The sequence below is a fragment of the Dermacentor silvarum genome, chromosome 1, assembly GCF_013339745.2.
Source record: "Dermacentor silvarum isolate Dsil-2018 chromosome 1, BIME_Dsil_1.4, whole genome shotgun sequence".
NCBI classification, from domain to species: domain Eukaryota; kingdom Metazoa; phylum Arthropoda; class Arachnida; order Ixodida; family Ixodidae; genus Dermacentor; species Dermacentor silvarum.
The window spans coordinates 100,218,006-100,234,702 of NC_051154.1; the positions used below are offsets into that span (position 1 = coordinate 100,218,006).

At 44.5% G+C, this 16,697-nt stretch overlaps 2 protein-coding genes across 4 annotated transcripts in view; one reads left to right on the forward strand and one right to left on the reverse strand.

Annotated features, from left to right (window-relative positions):
• The window catches only part of LOC119433473 (putative sodium-coupled neutral amino acid transporter 7), a 531,279-nt gene that overhangs the window by 353,338 nt on the left and 161,244 nt on the right, over window positions 1-16,697 (forward strand). The gene's annotated exons all lie outside the window — the stretch shown is intronic.
• The window catches only part of LOC119433544 (protein Jumonji), a 115,115-nt gene that overhangs the window by 10,830 nt on the left and 87,588 nt on the right, over window positions 1-16,697 (reverse strand). For all 3 annotated transcript variants that reach the window (XM_037700809.2, XM_037700801.2, XM_037700795.2), the window contains 3 exons: window positions 15,932-16,056; window positions 11,785-11,950; window positions 4,069-4,173 (listed from right to left, as the gene is read on the reverse strand). In XM_037700809.2, the coding sequence (XP_037556737.1) occupies window positions 4,069-4,173; window positions 11,785-11,950; window positions 15,932-16,056 (396 nt within the window). The remainder of the gene's footprint in view (window positions 1-4,068; window positions 4,174-11,784; window positions 11,951-15,931; window positions 16,057-16,697) is intronic.

Consider the following 16,697-nt stretch of genomic DNA (forward strand, 5'->3'; position numbering starts at 1 on the left):
TTAAGAAAGTGGACGGGGGAGTAGGGGGGGACAGGTCTGTACAGCTTTCAGCAGCCACACATCCTAAACAGCAAGTAGGTGTTTTGCTGTTAACACAGTGACACACAGGTGATTAAGCTTTTATGTATATGTGGTGATTTGTTTTTGTGCTGATGAGGTGTTCCAGAGAACTGGAAAAATTTAGCAGAGTTGCCATCAAATTGCGGAAGAAATCAGCGCAAAACATTATCCTCTACCACCACAAAGCTAGAATTACTGTATACTGTATAGTTGTGCATCTGTTTTCCATTCCTCGCTTGCACCCCCCCTACCCTCGTCAAACCTAGGCACGTGGTTCCAAAAGTAACCATGCAGCGTGGAGAAGCTGCCACCAAGGCATAGATAAACAAGTTTGGTGCTTTCTTTGATGACCAACTTCCAGACTGCTTCCAAAATTAGTCTACCTTTTCTTTTTTTTCAATGCCAAAATAGCATAATAAACACTTTTTTTTTTCCTGATATACTGAACTCGTTCAAGGTTGCTCTTTCGCATTTGTTTTAACAGATCATGGTGCCACCACGCTGTGTGCAACGAATGATCCAGCGCTACGCGATGCCTCAGCACATGCAACGAGATATTTCCATTTGTTCAGACCAAATCAAAACAAATACCATAGCTTATATGTGCAAGATTATAATAAACTGGTCCTTGAAAGTCCCAGATAAAATGGCTAGATCACGGAGGTAGTACAGGTCAACCACGATCGTTCATATCGCAATGAGCTTGGTTCCTGTAAACATGACATGTGGCCTTTTCTCACAATGTTGGTTCGCTTTGTACACATGATGGCGGACTTTTGTGCAACTCTGCTCCCTGCGGGAACATATACAGTAACCATCTAGTAGCACATTCTAGAAAGAGAGGGAATAGCGGTGGGAACCACCAGTAAGGTGGTGATGGGGAGAAGAAGCACCACTGTCATGCAACATTTCATGAGGAGAACTGGAGGGAAGGTTATGAGGACTGTTTTCTGTTACAGACAAACCATGCAGCAAACAGCACTAGCACTGAATATGTTAATAGCTATTTACTTGAAAAACACGTTAAAAAATTGTGTCAAATATGTGACGCCTGTAGGTATTACTCGTTATATAATTTAGTGTTGGTTATAATGTACAAAGCAATGGACCTTATGCAAAAGTACCGATTTACCCGATTTTAATGTGCCCTTGAATCTAACATGCACCCAATTTTCATGTGTTTAACGTTAGAAAATAAAAGTGCACCCTGAATGTAACATGCCTCCTGGGTTTGCAATCAGAAAAAACGAGACACGCAGAATTTACCTTCACAGATGGGATTTTGTTTTAAATGGGATTTGCTTTAAACGCACTGCTTTTTCAAAGCGGAGCGTTGTCGTCGGCATTTGCGCCTCATTTGTAACAAATACCCAGAACACAGGGGCGGTATTCTCGAGCGATCACGTTTAGAGATACTACTATCACTGTCGCGAGGTTTTACGTGACTCGACACCGGACTTGTCCGAGTATGCGGCTGACGGCGTTCCTGGCACTGTGCGCAAATAGCGAGGATGGCACAGTGCCAGAAACGCTGGTGGCCGAATACACCAATGCATCCGGTGCCAAGTTGCACGAAATCTTGAGAAAGCGATAATAGTACCTCCAAAAGTGTTGACTGAGAATACCGCTCCAGATCGTAGTTAAGCACAAAATGAACCCACAGCAACCTGAACGAGAACACGCTGTCACCATCTTGTTGACACTGTGTCTGATGGAAGGGTGCTGCCACACCACGAACACGGTTTTGCTTTCGTATCCAATTGTAATGAGCAGGATATTTTCAGATCCATTTTCTCTGAAAGAAGGGTGAGCTTTACATTCGGGTAAATATGGTACTAAAATCTGTTGGTGCCACACCAGAACTAGCTGATTACGGATGCCAGGTTGAAGGACTGTGCTTGCCACGAAAGCTTGAGAGTCTACCTGCAGTTGTACTATTAGTGTGGTTTTTACAGGTTAGCACTGGAACTAATAAAGTCACTCTGATTTTGTGTTTGAAGAATGTGTGAAGTTGCACTTGAATATTTCCATATTTCATGAAATGCCATAAAATTGGTGGCCTCGTAGCACGTTATTGCAATCAATTCAGTCCGGCAGTGCTTTCTTCAATGGACCTTTTTCCAGTAAGCGACCCCTCTAGCGGCCACCACTTCAACTAAATTTGACGGGCAAGACACTCACGCTCCTGCCGCTTCTCGCCTCTACGTATACATGGTAGGGTTTGACCAAGCAGTCTCGCGATGGAGATCCCTGCTTTTTTCTTCCTATTATCGCTTGCGTTGTTGAAGTAGCTTCTCATCATCCTGCTTTAGCTCGTGCGTATTTGCTCACTATAAATGGTTTTAGGCGCAAAAAAATAAGACACAGACAACAGAATAAAAGACACGTTGGCATGATGGCTCAATGGAAACCTAGCGCATTTTTTTTTACCTCGACCTCGTGCCGCCACCCGAGTACAACACCACCCGAGTACAACACGTCCAACATTCCATGCCTGTTTGTGCAATTGACAGTAGAGCAAGTGTCGGCATGAGACTAGTTGCAAACGCTGAGCTTATCACTCGAGCGTTAGTTCACGGAGTCGTTTTCGTCGACAAAACTGCTTGCAGTCTTTCCCATGAACTGCTAAAGTGTTCCATTTAACCAATATTCTCGCCAAGAACACGAGCAAAATTATTGTTCAGTCCCCCCAAGCTTGGGAAACTGCCGCGAATCATGCAAGGGATCACACACTCACTTCTCACAACTGCCCTGCGATTATGGCGGCACAGCTTGGAATGCAGCTGGGGTGGGGGTACACACATGCGCATAGCTGAATTGGAAAAAGGTCCATTGCTGTTAAAGAAAATAATCTAACATGCTCGACATATTGCATGTCTTCTATGTGAGGAAACAAGCGTAGTTTTTGGCCTTCTTTTCCAAATGTAATGTTTTTATGAAAAACAAATGTTGCTTGTTTGGCAGGGTTGAAATTAGAACTTTTTTTTTTTTTTGCATTGCTACTAATAAACACTTAGCATGATAAGTACTTAAGGGGACATGGGTCTTTAGGCATAAAAATGACCAAAAAATCTAGCTTTGTAAAATTGCATTTTCAGGTTCTGCATCTATTATTCTCTTGATCTGCCAAGTTTCTTATCTCGTATGCCAATATTTCAACCATAATACATTATTTTAAAACTATAGGGTGGGTGATTAGTTTGTTTTATGTATTTTCTCAAAATACTAATTTCGCACACAAAGCAAGCCTTTTACTGTGATACATCGAGTACCTATCACAGAAAGAAGAATAATTATTTTTGCAGCATGAAGCTAGATTTTCGAAGCACAAAACAGGAAGCGGATTAAAAAAAATTGTACTACAGTTATATAAAATTTCTCTTTCGTGTGACCAGTGCATGGCCATGTTCAAAACACTGGAGTTCAGTCTGCTATAAAACAAGAAATAATGACTCAATCATAAAAGTGCTTCCATCATTGTGCCTTATGCTTTCTAGCATTTATCCATGTGCCATATATACATTTTTATGCAGTGGTTATTTGTCCATTGTTGTAAAAACAACATACATTTTCTTTTAATTATCTCACGAAATTATGAAGCTCTCCACATGACAACTTCCCCTGCAACAGTCTCTGCAGATGGTAAATAAACATGCTTAGCAGCTAGACATTGCTGTCGTCAACGTTGTGTAGAGTCAAACCTTGTTATAATAAAATGGGTTATAACAAACTAATAGATGTAATGAAATAACTATATTTTCCCTAAGAACTCCCACAAGAACCTACGCTGTGTGCAGAGCATAGTTTCCCAAGTCAGAGATGGTGACATTTCGAACAGTTTTTGTTGGGCAACTACACAGGACATTTAAATACAGCTTTCAATAAAGCGTCCATTCTTTATTTAGGTTCACAGAGCCAGTATGTTGAGAAATCACAACACCCTGCAAGAAGTTAAATAAGACAATATGAACAAAATACAGAGTAATACAAAATATTAAGAATTCATACCATGTCATAGGTATAAAGAAGTTTCCAAGACTTCATGTTTTTCCTCTGCAGGCAATGCACAGCATGCTCTAGGCAGTACAGGATGTCATCTTGCATGCTCACGACCTGCACAAAGGATTCTTTTACTGGTACGTCACTTCTTCAAAGTTTCTGTAAAATAAGGGCTAAACACAATGTAGAAGCTGTACATTCAAGAGTGGTTAGCCAAGTGCTAAGCCTGTATACCTGGCTGTTTGGGGACACAGCATTGTCAAAAAGTGATGCTTAAAGGTTTGCCAAGGCAGGCTTCCATCAACCAAGAGTGGTCAGAGCAGTGGGGCATATAAGCATCCCTTTTTGCATAATTACCTCACTAGGGTCCTCCAAAAATATAGCAGCAAGGTTTTATTAAATTCTGGTGCACAATGTTCCTTTCACACCACAACAGTATCGTGGAAGTTTCATGAATTCTACTTTACCCATTCAAAAGTTATGATGCTGTACTTAAAAAAGTACACTGGGCAAAGCAAACCAGATGCAACTCCTGGAAGGTACAGCGCATGGCTGTGCTCCACTGGGCAGCTGCTGAGAGAACAACTTGTGCACGCACGTTGAAAGCCAAAGGTACAGCCTGCGGGGTGTGATCTGCTACTCCATCAGTGTGCACGTCAGGTCACATGGTCTTGGCGGTGAAGCTTTACTTGCATTGCGATCAGATTCACCAACACTACCCTAGCGTATACAGCAGAACGTCGTTGATATGCTCCCGTTATGTAAAACTTCCTGGCGCCAGCATTCATGATCAAAAATGCAAGAAATGACCAAATACAGTTACGCTTCTTTTTTCCAGGTTCATACATTCCTAGAAAACACAATATTTCAGCACCAACATTCAGTACACGGCAAAACTGCGATTGTATGACACGTTTTCCGGCCGCTAGATCCCATAAAAACAAAAAAAGGCACCAGGCGCATGCGATCAAGAACAGTAGCCACCCACCACAGCAGCTTCCCCACAAAACTTGCCCACCCATCTCATGTGAAAACTCTGGCACGCGCATACTCAGTTTCCTATTCAGGAACCAGCAAATCTCCTGGGTCGTCGCACGCCGCAATCACAGCTTTCGCCGCCTATCATATTGCGATAAGCATCTTCACCTATCTGTTTCACAGCAAGTGGGCAATGCCGTTGTAGGCTTACTGCAAGATTTTAATAGGCGATGACTCAAACGCGCTGCCATTCCCTGCTGCAGTCGCCGGAGTCGCGAATGTCCGCACTATAACCAAAGCAAAAACTTTCAAGGCCCGCACATATGCAAAACATGTGCACCGAGCCGCCATGAGTATGCGACAGTCGAGAAATGCGGCTATAACGTTTGCATTCAATGTACAGTCGAATCTCGTTAATTCGAACCAATAACGCGGCGGCGCCTCCGACCGGCATTGTTCCGGCACTTAGGAGAGACCCTTCAATGTCGCGCGCGAACAAAATTAAAAAAAAAAACAAAAAAAAAACAATGCGGCGGAAATTTAACCCTCTCTCAAATGGCAAGGTCGCCAATTCTGCATTGCGGCGGAACATGCATGTACGTGCCGACGTCTCAGCCACGCTACGGTAGCCACGCGTAGAAAATGGCAGTGAACCCTGCTTTCTCCTTTATGCTTCCTCTACTTTCTGGTCACGTGTTGACCTTGCATGCTGCGGCTACGGCACAGAGGGAAGCAGCGGCGCTGTCCCAGGCCGGCCAGTGAAACTGCCCATGCCGGCAAACGCCCGCTTCCCGATAAGGGCAGAAAATGAAACTTCAGGGAGCTGGCGCCGGGCCGGCTGGAGCGGCGGCGGGCACGCACGGTGACAGTCGAAAGTGGGGGAGCTACGAGGGAGGGCGAGGGGAGCCAATAAAACGGCGGAGTTGGTGAGGCGAAATCCGCTTCCCTGCCGCCCTCCTCCCTCGCATTCCATGGTCTCCGCGTGCGCCCTTCGCCATGCTGTGCCGGTGCCACCCGCTCCCTGAAGTTTCGTTTACTGCCGTTATCATGAAGCGAGCGTTGGCAGGCGTTGGCAGTTTCGTGGCCCTCGCTCACTATGCGCGCCGTGATATTTCCCGACTCGCACTCAAGATTCTAGTTTCAGCCTCACTGGCTGTTCGTTCGCACCACGTGCCCTTCTCCTCCACTTCGTCTCTCTTTCTTCCTCGAGCGCTCCTTGGGGCGCCTGTTTGAGGGGAGCGTTCGCCATTTCCGCTGACTTCAGGGAAAGGGCTAAGTTGGCGCCACGCCGGTGGGCGCGCACGGAGCCAGTCGAAGGTGGGGGGAGCTAAAAGGGAGTTGAGAGAGATGGCGAGGGAGCCACTGCCACCGAAGTTGCCAAGGCCAAATGCGCTTATCTGCCGCCGTTGCAACTTTGCAACTGGGATGTCATCTGAGCCGTGAACGCTGCCCTCGGTGACGCCGAAGTGCCACCCTGCGGCGCAATTTCCAATGGCCTCGGCAGCTAAAATAACTCTCCTTTTAAAGGCAGCTGGGTACTACTTTCGCGGTTCCGACATCGTGCGAGATAGACTAGCGAACGTGCCGATTCTTAGCGTGGTCAAAATGGCACCCGTTGAAAGCAGCAGCAGCCTACCAACGCCACCGCAAGATGACGCATACTCCGCTACGAGTCTTGATGATGATAGCAGTGAGCAATAACGAAACCGAAATTGCAAATTTTACGCTGAAAACTTTGGGATCCACATATAATGCGAGGCAGAAATTTTACATAGTAAAATTTAGAAAAAAACCTCGTACTATACGTGGGTTTTTACGGTACTCTGCCCCTGCTCTCTAAGCCTCTACGTTCCAAAACATGTATGCTCCCAAGGGACACCAATATTGAAAGAAGTTTGCCTCTGTTGTGACATCACTGAAATAAGCAAACTTCATGAGCTGGCACATCTATACCAATCCTTTTTGAGTTGAACAGAGGTGTACTATTTACCACTGCATTCTCAGGTTGTCAGTAACTATACTACTAAGTCATTATGCTGCTGAGCACACATTTGCAGGTAAGGCAACTAGACGTGACATTTAAATTACTATGGTGGTGGAATGCAAAAATGCACATTTAGACTTCTTCAGTGCACAGTACAGAAGTTGGGTGAAAAGGTTTATTCAACTAATCCGTGGAAGTCAGCAAGAGAGACCGAACATGCAAGAGAAAGAAATGACAACGCATTGCTTTACATGTCTCTTAAGCTGTTTTCTGCACCTCAGCACCACTTACTTTCACCGTGCTACAAACCCAGTCATCAAAAACGAACTCATAAATGCTAAAAAGCAAGTATACCAGAAGCAATTGGTTACCCTTTTCAACACGTCGTTCTGACAGAAACCATAAAAATACTCAGCGTCATGCGTAATTACGCAGAAGTGGCGCTCATGCCCTACAATGCAAACAAAGCTCTCATGCCAGGAGCAGGTGACACATCATGCACATCATGCTACAGGACCTGCCTTTGGCTCTCAATGTGTCAACACAAACCATTCTCCTGGTGGCTACAGTGGCGCTTCATAGCCTCGCGCTCCCATATTTCCCTTAACTTTTCAATGTCGACACATATAAATACCCGAAATTTTTCTATTATTGATCTAAATGTACAAGTACACTGATAATAAGCATATTCAACGGAAAAAAAATATTTAGGGGAAACATTTTAAGCAACAGGGGAGAAACACAAGGCAGAAAACTGGAAGTGGGCTTACTCCAAACCACCTATGGCTTATGGCGTTTTTCACTGGTCGATCTGGAGCAGGATTTTTTGCTCCACGGCAGCGAATCCGAATTTCACTGGTCGAGCTGGAGCGGGTTCGCGCTTTCCACTGGTCGTTTCGGATCAACTCGCTCCGCGCCGGATCGCTCTCACTTGCTCCGCTGCCGAGGCGCGGATTCGAGCGGAAATAGGACAAGAAGCATACATCACTTCCGCTCGCTGGGGGACGGCGATCTTGGTGGCCATGGAAACATGGAGACCGGACGTCAATTTTTGTGACGCCTGTGCGCAGACTTCCGGTACGATCCAGCGCGGAGCATTTTCGCTCTCCGCTGGCAGATTAGGGTTGGTGAATTGCGAGCACTCGCTCCAGGATTTCGGCGGCCGCTCCAGATCGACCAGTGAAAAACGCCATTAGTGTTGAATTTTTAAAGACAGCTCTCGTCATATGTGAACCATAGGTGTACATTTAATTAGCTTTACATCATGTTTGTGATGCCAGATCAGCCGGATATGTTGCATCGGCCTGTCTCCTATGACCGTGCTTTCAAAAAATGTGAGATGCATGCCAAACTATTTCCTCATCCTTTGTTCTAGCGCTAAACCTAAAAATGGCACTTGCTACCCGTCATTGAGTGTTGGTAGAAGACATTTAGACAGAAACTTTGTATTTATTACCGAAACTCAGCAAGAAATAAAAACTTTTCTCGTATGTTGCCTGTAGGCAACATTCATCAATAAAAGGGTTAAGAGTGGATGACCCTCTACATCATTCCTTGAAACTTCTTGCAACAAAAATGCTCCACAAGACTGTTCAACTTCATCAGGGCCCACTTTTCTCACTGATGTCAAAATTGGCTATGCAAATGTTCCTTTTCAAGTATACAGTAGAACTTCGTTTACAGGTTTTGGTAAAAAATGCGCGAAATGATGCACTAACCGGAAAAACTTACGACCCGACGTCACTAAAAAATTTGGCAGACTCGAACATCTACATTATTGGTTCTCAAATGGAGGTCCTGGAATCCGCGATGCCACTTTTGGGGGTCTGCGAAACCCATGCCCGCAAAATACGCGTGTGCGAATATTCGAATCAAATCGTATATATTGCTGGCTATGCTGGAGCGAACACAGTTCTTAGCATTTGTTTCTGTCTAATCTAAGAATATTGGGGCGATATTGTGCTGAAGTTCATGATAATTTCGTGCTGCTGGCGAAATTTCGCCTCTAAAGTACACTTAGCCACTAAACGTCGACACGTTGCGGAAAAGCCAGCATCTCAGTAGCAAGGGGCGCGGGTTTGCGGACAGCGAGGATGCACTTTCTTTCTCTCTTTTTTTTCCTCCTTGCAGCCCCGCGCCAAATTCTGAGCTTACTGCTTGACAGCATGTGTGATGAGTGACAACATGCACAGGGTCAAATGACTCCCGAGTGTTCGGGCATTTGATGCGGTATAAGGCACACGCTCGCGAGGGCAGCTAGTGAGAATTACTAAATTTTCCAAGTTAACATGAGGCAAGAACACAATTTTAGTATAATGGCTTACGTATCAAATTAGCCCAACCATCTAATAAATGCACATCGCTATTCGATATTCAATTCAATATTTGATTAAGTATTCATATTCGAAAATTTTGATACACGCACACCACTTAAAAAAAGAAAGAAAAAAAAATTGTGTATGAGTTTCTTTTTTTTATTTTAGACTTGGAGTCATTCCCAGTTATGGGACCTGCTCCTGCGGCAGCAATCCGCACAAGATTATAAAAAAATAAGACGTCACAATGTTCGTTGTCAATTGGCGTGACACGTGCGCACGTGTCAACGCAGCCAAATCGCGCGCACCAACAGAATCGCGTGTTGAGAGAAAAGAAAAAATTTAAAAAAGAAAGAAAACGAAACCCTTGAGGTGGTGACTGAGACAACAGGCGTGCCTTGTACAAAAAATGACGCACGTGACCCTCGGCCAACACCGCACACCAACATGTTTTATCGTTCCATCACCGGCTGCGCCGTCGTTCGCATCATGCCGCCTCGAGCGAAGTATCGAACCTTTTCTGTAAATGAGAAATTAGCTGCAATAGAAGCCGATGCTGGAGTGAAGAAGACTTACTAACACTGTAATATCAGATATTGAAGAGCACGCTGACTACCATCATGAAAGCGAAGAACAAGCTTCGGAACAATGTAAACAGAATGCGGCACGCCTCCAGGGAGGAGGTGTGCCGCGTACATGCTATGGCGTGCGGCGTGCTCTGCCGCGTGCGCTGGTGCGATATCGGATGCCACGACAGTGGAACTCTCGTTTTTGCACAATTGTCCGTGTGACACCATGTGCATTACGCCTGTTTCAACGATTTGGAACAACCATCTATCTTTCCACTATTGAAACAACAGCTGCTCATGCATTCCTGTCGACAAGAACGCTGCACCACGTGCTGCCGCCACGCAATGTTGTAAAGGGTCGGCAGTTACTACGCTATTATCAGAAGATCACGGTTCGGCGGCGCTTCGTTTACACGTTACTGATTTCTCATAACGGTTCGCGGTGACGTTTTATCTTTCGAACATCACATTTTTTTTCACCGGAAGCGACTACGTAATTTTACAGCTCTTCTATGGCTGACGCGGTCGCAATGCCAGATCATGATGTCCAAGACATTCGCAGAATGGCGGCATACCGCAGCAGTTTCCGAAATTTATGCTTCCGGCCAACTAGAACGCTTCACTCTCGTGTGCAGAATACAGTCATGTCCCGCTGGTAATGAAATATATCACAAGCTCGAATAAAAAATCGCGGCAGCGCTTGCAGTTTCGAAATGAGAGGTGATCGGAACCGGGTGCCGTTTTGAAAGAGCTACACGACGCCGCACTTCGTTCTTTAGATAGACGTTTCTAACGGAAGTTTGCAGCTAGGTGCGAGAACGCACCGAGAACAAAAATGATACTGAAAATCTGGTTTTCGGACCAAAGTACTGCCGAATTGCAACTGCTGACGCCAGCTTACGGGCAGTTCATTTTTAAGTGTTTTTAAGGGCGAGTCCATATATAACGAACTACTGATGTAATGACCACTTTTCGCGGAACTATCTAGTTTGTTATAAATGGGTTCGAATGTATTATTGAATATATGTGAATGTTTATTACAACACAAGTTAGTACATTGCCCCGAGTCATATTTTGAGAACTTCTGATAATTCAAACCAAATCCTGGGGTCCCCTCGAGTTTTAATTATTGAGAGCCAACTGTAGTTGATATTAAAAGAATACAAATTGACCTGAGCAGGCCATGTAATGCGTAGGGCTGATAACCGGTGGTCCATTAGAGTTATGGAATGGGTTCCAAGAAAAGGGAAGCATAGTTGAGGATGGCAGAAAATTAGGTGGGGGGATGAAATGAGGAAATTAGCAGGCACAAATAGGAATCAGCTAGCGCAAAACAGGGGTAATTGGAGACCACTGGAAGGGGCTTTCAACCCGTAGTAGGACATAAAAAATACGCTGATGATGATGAAAATATACAGCTTTATGTCCAAAGCCGCACTGAAATTTGTGCGCATACAAAGCCTCCATTTCAAGGATGGTGGCTTTGTACTGTAACTGAAGTTGACATTAAGCGATACAAGTGCCAGGCAATGGGACATAGAGGCGAAGGTGGCACAACATGGGGCTGAACTAACAACTGAAGCTTTGTTTCGATACACGTCCAAACAGATATTCACAACAGTATTAAAATAAACAAAGTATGTTTTGATATTGTTGTCAACATTTATACAGATGCATATCATAATACAAAGCTTCAGTTATAGTTCAGGCTTAGTCTTGTGTCCCATTCCCCAGCGATGGTACTATTGCATAATGAACAAAAAACCAACAACAAAAAAAAAACAACAACAAAACAACAAAAAACCCGTGAAGTTGAAGCTACCTAATTCCAGAGACAAGATTTTTGTGCAAGTTCTAAAATAAGAACGGAAACACGTACCATGGAGACATGACAACTGATGCGGCAGAAGTCACACTCGTGATTGTCAGGTCGTAGCCTTGGCCGCTTTGCTTTCCTTGGGTCTGCTGCTTCGTCAAAGCGAAGGCGCTCAAATGTCTTCAGACCCATCTCCACAAGCTGGGTACGATACCTTTGTTCATTTTCACTGCATTCAAAACAGAAAACATGGCATGCATTTTGCCCCTCTCAAGAACTTCAATAGCGCAGCTTAAAAAGTACTAAACTTGAAATGCAAATGCCCACATATGTCCGGGCACAGATTTTAGAATTTTTTTTATTATGCAGAATTTGATAATACCTGGTTATGTTAGGCCAATTATTTCTAAAAATTATGCTATCAGGAATGCCCATTACATTATTACTGGTCTTGTGAAAAAAAAACAGCAAAAGTCATTGTGCATTATTTCTGTGATTAATGGCCATGACAGTAATCAGAGACTGCATGCCAGGTAAGACACAGCCTATGTAAATTCAGTACCTCCCAGCAATGATTATGTGCGCATTGCTCAGAACCACGTCAAGACTGACCTTCCGAGCTCAAATTGTAATGCATGCTATAATGCAACAGCAGCGCAAGAATCAGCTTGTAATGTAACTTGCTATTTACAAAACATAACAAAGTGATTGTCATACTTCATGGTTATCCCTTTATTTGCACTGACATCAAAATTGGCACTCGGGAATATTTACACACTTGTTAAAATGCATGTGTTTACTTGAAATGTTAAAAAAAATATCAGATGGGATTTAGGGCCCCTAAATCCCGTCCAATATTTTTGTTAACATTTCAAGTAAACACGCGCATCGAGTTCAGAATGCCGTCACAATCAACAATGCCAAACACTGCAGCGCTACGTGCCACGGGCTCGCCACAAAATTAACCCTTTGAGGGTCGAATTGTTTTGCCAAATGCGACCCCCCAGGGTCGATTTTTTTATTGCTGATTTAAATTCTTCGAAAGAATCTATTTCGAAAAAATATGGTCGTAATTTTTTTAAAGTGACAGTAAAGTGAGGAAAAAATCGTTTGTGTTCTAAGATACACAATGTCTATTCGTGAATAAGAAGATAAGCACGCTGAAAAATGGTTGTGTGCACGTCCGGAAACCGAAACAAGTGAGAAGCCTTCGTCTTATTGCCAACAAGGGGCTATAGAGCTTTTGTGGTCTCCAAAAAAGGAACCGCAAAAACGGCAGCATCGTTTGTGTATATACGCGGCTGCCTGGGAACAGGTGTAATCGCGCCGCGGTGGGCGATAAACGATCGAGTAACAAGCGGTCACCCTTTGAGAGATTTGAAAGCAGATAGCCATCAGTTTAGTGCAACAAGCGGGATCCGCCGCAGGAGAAAAGCGTTGCCGCCGGTGCCGTGCGCGCGCGCGCGCGCGCCCGGATGCGCAAGCGAGAGCTGACGCGCCATTGCCATAAAATAAAAAAAAAAAAAAAAAAAAAAAAAAAAAACGGAGAGCCATTGGCGCAAGTAAAAATTCCACGTCCTCCCGTCGAGTGGCAGCACATACCAAGCGAACGAAATGATAGAAAGAAGAGCGGTGTTCTGTGGAAGAGCGCACTTGCCACTGACGCGCCAGTTGCCATAAAAAAAAAAAAAAAAAAAAGGCAGTGGCGCAAGTAAAAATTCCACGTGTTCCCGTCAAGTGGCAGCACATACCAAGCGCAAGAAACAATCGAAAAAATCGTGCACTTCGCTGCCGCGCGCGCCCGGATACGCGAGCGATAGCCGACGCGCCGTTGCAAAAAAAAAAAAAAAAAAAAAAAAAAAAAAAAAACGGAGAGGCCTTGGCGCAAGTAAAAAATTCCACGTGTTTCCGTCGAGTGGCAGCACATGCCAAGCAAAAGAAATGATCGAAAGAGGCGCGCTTTTTAAATGTACAAGCGATACCGTACATGTACGCCATTGACCATTTTGAGGGTGTTCGCGGAGGTCGTACATGTACGATATTGACCCTGAAAGGGTTAAAAAACAATGCCCTCCTCCTAAAAGAGCATTTCCGGTATCCCCAGCGGTAGTCGTGATGTCTTCTTTCTGGGGTTTTAGGTGCCAAAACCAGTTCTGATTATGAGGCACGCCATACTGGAGGGCTCCGGATTAATTTTGACCACCTGGGGTTCTTACTACAATGCAAGCACACAGTGACGCCACCAGGGGCGACGATGTCGACTGGTCGAAAAACCTATGGCTTCCGGTTAGTCTGCTAGCAGGTACGCGCACTCCCTGCTCTTCCTCGTTGTGTTGCTCGCTTGTGTGCACTTGCGAACCGGTAATTACAGCCCGCAACGCAAGTGCCAAATCGATCACCTTCCAAAACAGTCATGCTTAGCGGTCTGATTAGCTGCGCGAACAAAGTGGGACAGTGTTGGCTTTTGTAGACGTGCGCACAACACAGGGTCCAATAGCGGCACGCTTCGCATGAGCATGGGCCGGCGGGGTAGCAACAGCAGGCAGCCGAGAAGTGTGAAGTCGCAGCTAACGGTAACTCGCCGCACGACATTTGCCATTCGCAGGTTGCCGTTTGACGGTGGTTTTGCTTGTGAATGGCCAGATTTCCTTGCCATAGAGAGGATGCGACCAGGACTCATTCGTGTTGCAGCCACACTGCCGCTGATCGCTCGACAGCGCCAATATCATCGCTAGGCCTTTGGTTCACTTCAAAGCTAAAGCGGACAGCGCTTCGGAATGAATTACCAACGCTCACAAGCCACAATATTTTCTAACCGTTGTTGTCGCTCTTCGCAATAACTGTACACAAAGAAGAAAATACGCTTACATTAGCGGCGCCGTCAGTAGCCGCGCACTGCAGCTGAGCTCGACAAGTATCAAAGCTCTCGTCCGTGTTTAACGTTTGACATTGGATACCGTTTTTAATAAAGTGTACAACTTAGGTATCGCTTTACCTAGCAGAAATTATTTTGCTTGGAACAGAAGCTGCAGCCAATGTTTGCGTCACCGGTGGTGGAGGCGCGCAGCTTCGCGGTCATCGATTGGCCCGTCGGTCGTGCGGTAGGCGGTGCACCGGCCGAATTGCCGTCTACTTTGGACACCTCTCGCGCGGCAGAAGTTCTACGGCACTGGAGGCCGATTCGCCGTTGATATGTTTGACGTACCTTAACCGGAAGTGGACAGTGTTTTGAAAAGCGTGTTGGCGATCACGTATGTCACATGACATTTGGAGGAGCGCTCGGCGAGGAGGAGAGACCAGCCAATGTACGCAGCGTAGCGAAGAAAAGAGCGAAACGAGCGAGGACCGCGTTTCAATCATCAAATGCTTGTAACACAGCGATTACGGCACCATTTCGAAAAATTCTCGTGGCTACATGTTCATTGCAGCAGCAGAACAGCTGCTAGTGCACAGCTGCAACACCACAACTAAATTTCAACCTTTAGGTTGTTTAAGGGCCCTTGAAGGGTGGTATATCTTTCTTATTATCTCGGCTTGGCCTCGCATCAAATAGATACGAGCTTCCTTTAGTAAAACAAGGCGAGACTGCTACCTGACAGCATGCTTATTTTCCAGCAAAAGTTTTACCATTTTCTTTTCCCCCTTTTTTTCGAGTGCATCCTAAGCTAATCTTAGAAGCTAAACCACTAAGCGGCAGCACACTTCAAAATTTTACAAGAATAAATGTACCACTTAATGTGCTTTCAATATGTGGAACAATGTAGTATGTAAAGCTCTTAACAGGAGCAGCAATGCATTTCATGGCACATTATGAGTCTGTATTTCTTGGCTTTGGCACTATGGACAAAATTCCTAGCAAGAAATGTTGTGGTTTCAGTACTGGGTGACTTCAATTCTACAATTACACCATGGTTGCTAAAGAAAACATTTAAAAAGATAATTAGTGAACTTACGTTAAATTAGCATTTGCATTGACGATCATCATACAAATTATGATGTCTGCCAATGCTTGATCAGCAAAAATTACTAATTCATCTTGAGTCTTTTATTTTTTAATAATCAGTCTTCACAGAAGCATGCAGTACACAGCCAAAGAAAATGCATGTCATTTTAGACTCCACTGTATTCTTAGACAGCAAGATGTGGGCATAGCAGAAATCTTATAAGGCATAGATTTTACTTAGATTATGACAGAACCTGTGTAACGCACCACATTTTTCGAAGCAGTGGAAGGGTCCAACGACAGGTCTCTAGGGTCTCTCGAAGTTCAGTTGCAATTCCCAAGATCAATTTCTCAAAGGAGAATGTCGGTGGTTCACAGCTCGCTTTCATATGCTGCACAGAATAAAGGTTGACACTGCTATACTAAGGAAATTTCACAGCATGATTAAATGTAGCAAAAGCACACAAGGTAAAATGCCATATCACTGGTATGGCAGTTTAGGACACAATACAGTCGAACGCGGATATATTGAACCCACATATAACGAATTATTGTGCATATGGAACAGCTGTAACATCCCCTTGAAATTTTCTATATAAAATTTATTTATATATCGAATGACCTATATATCAAACCTTTGTGTCATCCCCATCAGATTCGATATATCCGGGTTTGACTGTATATTTAATACCAGATACTATTCCTGAAATAAGCAATGTACGTAAAATAAGGCTATGCAACTCAAATTTGTCGAGTGACAGCTTCACCAAACAGAGTGAAGGTAATGGGAGCACCACAAGTACTACCCAGCTAGAAGCACCTAACAGAAAAGGTTGTTCTGCAGTAGATTTTCACATATTCCATACCATCAGTTAAAAGGGGCCAGGACACGAAATATTTGAGCTTGAGTTATGTATTGCTGTTAAAGTGTACACGTCTCACAGCAAGCGGGCAAAATGTGAGCTTATTCGGCGGAATAAAAAACTGTAGATTTGATTTTTTTTTATATTGTAGTTGAATTGTACAGCAGTTT